The sequence below is a fragment of the Fragaria vesca genome, linkage group LG6, assembly GCF_000184155.1.
Source record: "Fragaria vesca subsp. vesca linkage group LG6, FraVesHawaii_1.0, whole genome shotgun sequence".
NCBI classification, from domain to species: domain Eukaryota; kingdom Viridiplantae; phylum Streptophyta; class Magnoliopsida; order Rosales; family Rosaceae; genus Fragaria; species Fragaria vesca.
Window position 1 is genome coordinate 26,119,632 of NC_020496.1, and position 10,197 is coordinate 26,129,828.

The 10,197-nt window shown below is 38.1% G+C and overlaps 2 protein-coding genes across 2 annotated transcripts; one reads left to right on the forward strand and one right to left on the reverse strand.

Moving 5' to 3' along the window:
- Nucleotides 1-1,076: 1,076 nt before the first annotated feature.
- Nucleotides 1,077-5,225, reverse strand: LOC101291644. Its single transcript, XM_004303776.1, has 9 exons — nucleotides 4,868-5,225; nucleotides 4,155-4,427; nucleotides 3,898-4,000; nucleotides 3,488-3,567; nucleotides 3,323-3,400; nucleotides 2,534-2,625; nucleotides 1,969-2,080; nucleotides 1,506-1,631; nucleotides 1,077-1,425 (listed from the first exon to the last, which is right to left on the reverse strand). The coding sequence occupies exons 1-9, from the start codon at nucleotides 5,105-5,107 to the stop codon at nucleotides 1,315-1,317; spliced, it is 1,215 nt and encodes a 404-aa protein (XP_004303824.1). The 5' UTR covers nucleotides 5,108-5,225; the 3' UTR covers nucleotides 1,077-1,314.
- Nucleotides 5,226-6,216: 991 nt separating this feature from the next.
- On the forward strand, nucleotides 6,217-9,650 carry LOC101306551 (xylosyltransferase 1-like). Its single transcript, XM_004305760.1, has 5 exons — nucleotides 6,217-6,367; nucleotides 7,759-8,247; nucleotides 8,624-8,699; nucleotides 8,794-8,921; nucleotides 9,100-9,650. Exons 1-5 carry the CDS (start codon nucleotides 6,217-6,219, stop codon nucleotides 9,648-9,650), a joined length of 1,395 nt encoding a protein of 464 aa, XP_004305808.1.
- The last annotated feature ends 547 nt before the right edge of the window (nucleotides 9,651-10,197 follow it).

A 10,197-nucleotide genomic window follows, 5' to 3' on the forward strand; every position in this document is an offset into this window, starting at 1 on the left:
GACGAGGCAACAGATCAGCACCATCGGCATATCAGCGTGCGGCACAAGGGGAGTGTTCTAGGATATTCCCTATGTGTGCCTTGGCCTTATGCCAATAGGATATGTAGTTAGACTAGATCTATGTATTCATATCCTTACTATATTGGTATTGTGTAATTCCCTATATAAAGGGCTCCTATCAAGGAATAAGATGATGATTCTCTTGCTATCTCTTTGTTTCTACACTTTATCCTTCATCACATTTTCATTTTTGACATGTCCAAATATGGTCAGAAATTTCCAGGTTTCATATATTGGGATGAATTTTATCCGATGTAGAAGATAATTCTCTCCTATTCAGCCTTTCACACCATGACAAGTGTTATATACCTCGTACGGACCATTCAAAGTAGGTAAATTTGAAACAGTCACCACTGATTCTGAGAGCTACCAAATCTGACCTGCAGAAATTTCCTCTATTGGAATGTGTAAGAAAGAAACTCTCTGTCCTAATCGAGACAGATGAGTTTTGATGTGGGGCGATATGCATTTATACCTCTAAAATAGAATAATAATGTGAGTTGCTCGAGGGCCTGAGGTTAACAGCTCGTAGTTATTAACCAAAGTATATTGAAGGTCATGGAATTTTGGTGCTACAATAAGAAGTGTCATCATCAACCATGGAGTTGCAAGCAATCCAGTCCACTGCTGTGATTGGCGGCATAGTTTGTACTCTTGGATTACACTATTGGGGATTGACAAGACATCCCAATATGTTGGTAGTCCATGGTTATCTGTTATCCTTATGAAAAGTCTGATCTGACGAGACTCCATGAGATATTTGTACTACTTGTGACAAGGAATGACACTTCATAAGTTTGGAACCGAAATTTGTTTCTCGGTTTGGTTTCTCTCAAATTGCAATAATTTCTTCTCAAGACTGGAGCTTCCGTTTCAGTTTGTGCCGATTCCTTTGGTTCTCAGACGTCATAGCCCAGGCGTAGAAAGAAATGTGTTGCTCTTCTTCGAGCCCTAGTTTTGAATTTCATGTTGCATCAATATTGTCTCCAACTTGATCACCGCGCAACTTGGGAAGGTTTCATTTGCGAACAAGCACAAGCAACACATTCTGTGCATTCCAAACTAAAATAACGTTGCACATCAATTCTATTACAACTCAATCCTATAGGTTAAGAACATAGATATGTTGATGGAACCGGATGTGGTTATTTCTCTCAACTTTCAAAGGAGAGGGACACTCATTTTCTGGTCACCATCCACGATGACCGGTTCACTGAGAAAGAAGGAAAACAAATGCACCATAAGCAGTCATTTCTACAAGCTATGCACTCGGCCTTTGTTTATAAGTTTCCTAAGAGCAACCTTGGCTTCCTCTAACGTCTCAACAGACTGGCCTACCTCAAATGATAGCCTCTGAATGTTGAACTGCAAAAACAAAAGAAATTATAACTTTAGATATGAAGTACAAGAATATGATAAAATAAGTTACCACTTTAGCTAACTACCTGTGCACCCTGACGGACCCGAATATCTGTTCCTTTGCTGTCTATAGATATGAAAGCAGCATCATCCACCTCGGATTCAAGGGACAGTAGCTCTTTTAGGGGCTTCGAAAAGATTGCATTAAGTTCCTGTAAGCATAGACTGCAACTGGTCAAGTCCCAGTTGGCTGGGGAAGAAAAAATAAAACAAAAAACTTCTAAGCAATATTTCATACCCACAAGTGGAAAGCGAAAATCATATTAAAGACCCCATATAAGATTACCATGAGATAGCACAGAGAGAACAAGCTAAAGATCAGTATGCTTTCGGCAACAAAGAAAAACCCTTTGCACCCTTTACATGCAAATCAATTTGAAGGCCTTCTTGGTTTTCAAATTAAAATTGATACTTCAAACTAATAACAGTAGAAGTAACAAAAACTCAAAGGCTCAACTTTCTCTCTAAGCAAGAAGACAAAGCATTTACCTTCAGGTGTTGCTCCCCTCCATCGACTGCAATCTTATCAGGCTGAAGAGCCTCGTATTCTTTTACATCAACCCAAGCCACAGTCCCAAAGCCACCAATGAAATAAATGTCACTGCTAGTATGAAATAAACAAAATAAGTTTCGGCATGCCAAGCAATGCATTTACTAGTTGTTAGTTGTTACAAATAAATATCTCCACAAACAAAACAAAAAACACAAGAACTACAACGGAGTTCTTCTTCAACACTCTAGACTTCAAAAGAGAACAGACAAATATACATTTAGTAAACAGTAGAGAGAAACTCTTAATATCAGGATCATTCTAGATCATTCTTTTAGAGGACCGCAAAAGGTTTCCAGTCTTACATTCCTTTTTTGTTCTGTTTTTTCTTTACAAGTATTGAAATATTTGATGTTATAAACTCCAACTTAATAGTCAAAGAAACTTAGCACTCAGTAGTCAATGATGGAACCTGAAACTACTCTAATCACAAAATAGGCATCATCAGGTAACTAAAACAACCACATGCAATCAATCTAGCAAATTACTAGAGCAAAAACAAACCTTATGTTCTGCATCCTGAAGTAGTAGAAATTTCCCCATTGCTGAGAAGGCCCCTGTTGATGTTTTGCAATGTATTGCTTATGAGCCCATTCCTACAAACACACCAAGATATGATGAATCTACCACCAGAAATAAGCCTCTGTTGTCTAGCTATGCATTATTTAATTGTAGAGCATACACATATAAGCTAAATATGTAGTTGCAACAGTTAGAAGATAAAACTTGTTCGTGCAACTCAATCTATCGATGACCAGATTCATAGGCCCATCTTGCCACCAAAAATAAGCCTCTATTGTCTAGGTATGCATTATCTATTGTAGAGCATACACATATAAGCTAAATATGCAGCAGCAACAGCTGCAAGATAAAACTTGTTCTTGCAACTCAAACTATCGATGACCAGATTCATAGGCCGAGCTTGCCAGCCAACAATACAGTCAATTCTACTAAAAAAAATTAAGTAACCCTACTACCCATGTCTGATTTTAAACTATCTACCATGTTAACTTTCTAAATTGGAGAGTATACACATCACACTCTTCATTAAGATGCCAACATACAAAGATAACCCCATAGAGGGACTAAACAAGCATAAGGAAAGTATCATATTCCATTAAGATATCTTGAGATGTCAACATACAATAAGAACCCCATGCAGGGACAAAACAAGCATAGTGGAAGTTTCATATTTCATATCACCACGGCGGATAAGGAAAACACAGAAGGGCCAAATCACCATACAACCCCAGTATCTCCTTGCGCTTGCCAGGGCATGAATTAGAAAATTACCTGTTGATCCTCTGGAAGTGGGTAGACATCACCAAAAATGGTTACCCTTGCATTTGACAAGCCACTCCATCCAGGAATCTACAAAAGGAAACACTTGACAAAAATCAAATGGAGAACAAAGAGCCTAATACCTCAACAGAAAAACATATATATCATATTATTAACCTGCACAACAAGCGTGCATCTTGGATTTGCTAACAAATTCCGTGTGTGGATGGCCAATGGGGAAAATGAAAAGATAGGATCTGCATATCATAAATGATATATTGGTTATTTTAAGGTCCATCATAACGACGAACAACATGATCTAATATAGACAGGATTACAGACTTCGAACCAGAAAATGGATTACAGACTAAAACTTTCACCAACTTAAACAAATACCAAACACTATTATAAGACAGCTTTAGATAATATGTTATGTTAAGTTGAATAAACAAAAAAAGATGGTCAAAATAGTGCTCAATAGTTTCCCCTGATCTGTTTGTAGACCACCTGAACTTCACATGCACTTCCTTTTTACTAACTATGGAGTATAAGCTGTTTAATTACATGTATAAAATTTGAGAACTTACGGCCCATTGAATCAGGTGCAAAATCAACCAGAGAACCAAATGGATATCCTTCTCGTCGATGGTGCATGCGCGACATCACAGTGCACAGATGAGCAAATCTGGCCTTAAATTAGCAAGCAAGTTGTAATCAGTACTGGTAGCTTACAAAAACAGTAAGCAACTATCTAGTTACTTTTGTTCAGGTGAAAAGAAATGATCAAACCTTCAAAATCAAAAAGTAAAAAGGAATAGAAGAGCAAAAGATTATGAAACACTACCTGCTCCATAAGATTGCGTACAGCTAAGGAGGGACGAGGTAAACCATGAGCAGAAGTTGCACTCTGCACCCCGCCAGAAATTGGAGTCCTAAAGAGCCCAGTTCTTGTTCCGCCTGCTCCATTTGCAGAATGGGATGTAAGAGGCATGTCCACATTAAATGCCTTATCCACACCCTTCTCACCACTACCATGGTGATTTAAATTACCCTTCATCACAAAATACAGGTCATTAAAACTCTGAAGTAGCCATTTGATCCACCCACACATTACTACCTAGTACACATAATAACAAGCAAATAGAAGAAATAATATGATCAGGATCAAATTCTTCAATACGTTCATTATTCCGTACAATCCTCAAATATAAACACAAATTGCACTCAAATTGCTATCTTGAAACAAGTTTGGAGCTTGGTTAGCTGCTAAAATTCATTCAGGGTTTAGGGTTTAGGAACAGGACAATGTCCAAATACTTTCGCAACCGTCTCGGAATATCAAACATTCATCACTGAAGTTAAGCATCTAGGCAGTTTTGTTTGCTTATGCTCTCTAAATTAAAGTATCTGTAACACAACATATAGAAAACCAACATAGTCAAATCAACAACAGACTAAAACTTTCAATCATTTCTTAACACTTATCTATCAAACAAACAGAGCAAAACACACACCTAGACAATTGGAAGAAGGCAATGAATTGGAAGAAGAACATACCTGAGACAAAGAGAGACTATCCAAGCCAAAGCCATTACTGAGGGGCCCAGCATCTTCATTGTCACCGGAGCCGGAGGCCTCGCCGGAGAGAGCATGAGCACGGAGGCCGAGAAAATGGGAGGTGTGGGTGAGTTTGAGAGACCCAGTTGGGTTATTGGGTGTTCTGATTAGAGTTGGGTTGTGGTTGTTATGAACTGGGAAGGTATCGGGTATGAACACAGAGCTCGCCAGGGCTTCCATGGAGACTAGTTACACAGAAAGACTGAGAGACTTTGGAGTCGGAATTTAAAGTCGGAGTCGAAGTCAGTTCGTGCGCAGGCAAAAAGTAGTTGTTTGTTTTTTTTTTTTTTTGTGAGTGAGGGTCGGCGAGATGAGAACAGTGTCTAAGATTCTGTGTACTTGCTTTTTTGTGTTATTGGATTGTGGACTTGCTCTAGAATAAAAAAAAATTGAAATTAAAAAATTAAATAAAATCTAGGGTCAATTACATATAAGTCCATTTTGAGACATTTTTTCTCACACAGATCCACCCCAACATTTTTACCCACATAAGTCCACCCAAGTCTAAATAAAGTTTTGTATTAAGTATTAAAGTTCAACATAATTACAGACTGCCATCCAATAAAAAAAATTAGATTTTCTCCTTTATATTTACAAGAATGCTACTAGTATAAAAAGTCAACAACCACTCTCATTTCGGAACAGTCTCCGGCGGACCTCCGGCGAGATTTCCAGCGGACCTCCGGCGAGGTTTCCGGCCGACCTCCGGCGAAGTTTCCGGCCGACCTCCGGCGAGATTTCCGACTGACCTCCGGCGAGGTTTTCGACCGACCTCCGACGATGACAAAAATTACTACTACCAGCTAAAAAAGTTACTACCACCAGCTATAAAAGCTACTACCACCGCCTACAAAAGCTACTACAAAAGTTTCCGGCCGACCTCCTACGAGATTTCCGACCGACCTCCGACGAGGTTTCCGGCCGACCTCCAACGATGACAAAAATTACTACTACAAGCTAAAAAAGCTACTACCATCAGCTGTAAAAGCTACTACCACCGACTCGTCACATTTATCCGATTTTCATAATCTATTTCAGAACATGCTGAAAGAGAAGTAGTAATGCCACACTGTATACTTAGTATTTGTCATCTTTTTCAGTTCCTTTGGAGTTTCATTCTACTTCTCTTTCATTGCTGCCTGCCATGGTAATGTTTGCTGCTGATTAGTGATTTTATAAAGTTTGTAAAACCATTTGACATGTTCATACCTATTTGTTTTGACATGCTATATTCTTTTTGCAATATGTTCCTTTGATATTTCCATCTCACCTGATGATGAAATCAAGGAATGGAGCCAACTCAGAAGGATTGGAGAGAAGATTCAAGGAGATCGGTCTCTAAAGAAGAATGTGCAGCTCTTAAAACTAGTGGAGAGCAGATGAAGGTTCCAGGTATATACAGCAGTAGTACTGTCTCTGCGGATGAGATTCAGGAAGAAGGTCAGAACCCTCGAAACTCTTAAGGGAGTGAGAGAGAACCTTTCGGCAGTCATACCGACTGGTGAAGATCAACAAGTTGATCAAGAGGAGAATATGAAAATAGAACTGGTGCAACCAAGAAATCAGATGTGTCAGATTCAGGAGAAGACCACAATGTAAGCAACTTGAAATCTGACATGAAATACCTGGGGAAAAAAAGGCTACATTTTCTCAAGGACTTGTTTGTTCATGTGGTGCAGTAAATCTTAATGATAGAGAGCCAACAGTGCTACAGGACATGATTGCACCAAATACTAATCATGCTTAGTTATGCAGACTATTGCGGAAAAACGTTCAAAACCTCAATTGCATATGCTCAAGATGAAAAATTCTTATTAAAGGATTTCATTTGACTTCGATCTTTAAGCTTTTTCCTTTAAGTCTTTGAACTTTACGCTGTAGATAATTTAATTTCTTCACAACTTGATGATTGAATATTGGCTTGCTTAGTGACACACTCTTCTCAGTTCTGTTTTATGCTGCATATACATGTCCAAAACCAAACTTTGTCCTAAACAGTTTCTCGAAATGCAGGTGTTAGAGACCAAAATGGACGATTATTCCGAGATCAGCTTCTAAGGAGTTCAAAAGAAAATGTATCTTTGGTGATAAGCAGTGCTGCTTAACAAGTAAATTATGGTTTACTCTTCGATTCCATGTGTACGTTAAGTTGAAAGTGTTCATATTCTGCCTAAAACTACAAATAACACTTTCAAACTTGGCTCTATATGTAACTTGTTATATTATATTCTGTAATCCTATGAAAACCAAAAACTTATCACTAGCCTAAATTCCATATTATATTGAAAAAATTCCAAGAATTTGATTAATCATGCTTACCTAATCTCTCTCTTTCTTCTAGTTCCTTTTGAATGGCCTGCCGAATGAAGAATCAGTTCCTTTTGGAACTTATTCTTTGACAAGATCTACCTTTCATTGTTTTCATGACAATCAAACATTCACCTTGTTTTCACAGATTTCTTGGCATCTTCCCCTCCTTCATTTTTTGGTGCAACAAACACATGCCAACCTTATTCACATATATTCTTCACTAAATCTAAGGTCCTGTTTCAAGTTCATAGGCATAGTTTTGCAGTTTTGCTATTTCCAAGTGTGTTAAAGCTCTGCCATGGATATCTGGTATTTGTTGCACTAAAATCATTTCCACAAACTCATACCGGGCCCTTGTGAGTCGATGGTTTAGGAGTTGGAAGATATCACAGTTTCCCAAAACAGTGCTTGATTTTAGATTTGGATAGTTTGAGGCTTTACATATCAGAAACATTTTCACTAATTAGCACTGAGCTTCAAAATGAGACTATCATCCTCAAACACTTTTACTTGGTGTTCAGGCTTTCCTCTATGGGTTATGGTTCTTGTAGTGACTTCAGTGTTGCTGGGAACACTATCATTAACATCTCAAAGTGTGTTCTGTAGAGTAGGCAATAAGTACCAAATCTCGGCAAGATTCCCATTAAAAGGGAATGGCAACCCTCCTGTCATCGCTTATTGGATTAGCAGTACTAATGGAGAGAAATGTGAGAAAATGCTAAGGCTGTTGAAGGCAATATACCATCCAAGAAACCAGTATCTGCTGCAACTTGATGCCGATTCATCAGGTTATGAAAGAGAGCAGTTGGCTCTTTATGTTCAATCCCAAGGGGTTTTTCGAACCTTCGATAATGTAAACGTCGTTGGACAAAGTTATGGAATCAACCACATGGGATCCTCTTCTCTTGCTGCCACACTTCACGCTGCAGCATTGCTTCTAAAGCTGAGTGCAGACTGGGATTGGTTCATCGCATTGAGCTCTTCTGACTATCCACTCATGCCTCAAGATGGTAAATGCTATCACATCAAAATTATGCTAAAAAAGATTGAATTATGTCCACTGTCATTTTAAGTTCATCAAGTTGCTGAATTGTATTTACAGCTCTAATTTACATGTCATGATGCTAATTAATTAAGCCAAGACTTTGTAAGGTTTAAGGATTTGAGAATCTGTATGTTCTAGCTTAGACGAGTCAAATGAGCTTCTCACTCACTCTAATACTAAGTAATTAGATCTTAGCTTCTATCATAGCAGCTTCAATATGCTTGTCGATCCCTGTAATCCTATTACAATTGTTTCAAAGAATGCATGTTACTCTGAAACTTTATGATTTTGGTTTAGAACATTAACCACCTTCCTTTGGTAACATCTGGTTTATCATTCAGATCTGCTCCATGCTTTGACTTCATTGCCAAGGAACCTCAATTTTGTACATTTTACTGACAAGACTGGATGGAAAGAGTGAGTAACAGTCTTTAGACACCTTCAATATTTTGTTCTTTTGATCAATATTTACCTTTTGCCAAACTTCTAAATGGAATTTGATTGGGTGCAGGCAGAAACGTGTCGAAAAAATTGTTCTAGATCCTACTATACATCTTCAGAATAGTACTCCACTCAGTACACTGAACTATTCTTCAAATATAACAAGAGAAATCCCTGATTCTTTCAAGGTATTTGGAGGTTAGTTTTCTTAAATCCAGTATGGATGTATCTAGTAATTATAACTATTTGCAGTGTCCAGAAACAATATGGAGATAGTAATGAAGTGTGGAACATCATCATGAATGTTCTTGGGATTGTGAATTAAGTACATAGAATTGATTTGTCCTGACATAGCCTAGCTTATTTTGTTGAACAGGTTCACCCTGGGGGATACTATCTAGAGATTTCATGGAGTATTGTGTCCAAGGTTGGGACAACTTACCTAGAGAGTTACTGATGTACCTCAGCAATGTGGTTTACCCTCTTGATTATTACTTCCACACAATCATCTGCAACTCACCGGAGTTCCAAAACTCTCTAGTAGACAATGATCTGAGCTTCACAGTTTGGAACTTAACTGCATTCGGCGAAACTCAAGTCCTAAATATGTCACATTATGAACAAATGCTAGCAAGTGAAGCAGCTTTTGCAAGACCATTTCACACAGGCGATCAAGTACTAAACAAGATTGACGAGAGCGTATTGAATCGCTCTTCTAAAGGGTTGGTGCCCGGAGAATGGTGCCTTGGAGAAGGGAGAAGTATGGGGCTGGAGAATTCAGCAGATGATCATGAAGAGCTGTGTTCAACATGGGTTAACATTAACAGTGTCAACCCGGGTTCTCGTGGCATCAGTCTTGCTGCACTATTGACTAATCTTATAGTAGAAGGGAGATTCACAACTAGTCACTGCCAAGAACACTGGTAATCAAACAAAATAAACTTCTCTAAATCCATGATCAAATATTTTTGCCTAGTGAGTTTTAGGAAAATTCTAGTTGCCATTTTTAGTTGCTTTTGAGCCTTTGAAATTCTATTTTTAGTTACTTTTCTTTTAAGGGCCAGGCCATGAACTATGTTCAAAGATTATGTACTACAACGATAGAACATGATAGAAAAGGTTACATTCTGTGAGACCATATAAGTCATTAGATTATTGCCACTAGCTCAAATTATATGCTAGATTAAGCCCACAGAATAAATCATTCATCAACATATTATGACTATTATTGGTTCAAATTATGAGGAAACAAAGTCCCACTACTCTTCTTTTATTGGATTCTTGCAACAACTTCTAACTGCAGCCACAATTGTTATTTCCTCCACCACCAACCCTTTTGAATGCCTCAACTTTCATGATCATTATGTAATTTGGTCCTCACACTTGGTATTATTTTTCAAGAAATATCTACCTTAGCTATTGTTGTGATTGTTGTGACCATTCTTTATACTCAAACTATTATGAATCTAGCTAC

Excerpts from the sequence above, each read along its gene's own strand:
- LOC101306551 (XM_004305760.1), top strand. The coding sequence starts at position 6,217 with ATGGAGCCAACTCAGAAGGATTGGAGAGAAGATTCAAGGAGATCGGTC. Across the intron at positions 6,368-7,758 it reads GGATGAGATTCAGGAAGAAG|GCTTTCCTCTATGGGTTATG; the intron begins GTCAGAACCCTC and ends CTTGGTGTTCAG. Across the intron at positions 8,922-9,099 it reads TTCTTTCAAGGTATTTGGAG|GTTCACCCTGGGGGATACTA; the intron begins GTTAGTTTTCTT and ends TTTGTTGAACAG.
- LOC101291644 (XM_004303776.1), bottom strand. The coding sequence starts at position 5,107 with ATGGAAGCCCTGGCGAGCTCTGTGTTCATACCCGATACCTTCCCAGTT. Across the intron at positions 2,626-3,322 it reads CACTTCCAGAGGATCAACAG|GAATGGGCTCATAAGCAATA; the intron begins GTAATTTTCTAA and ends GTGTGTTTGTAG. Across the intron at positions 1,426-1,505 it reads GGGTCCGTCAGGGTGCACAG|TTCAACATTCAGAGGCTATC; the intron begins GTAGTTAGCTAA and ends TTGTTTTTGCAG.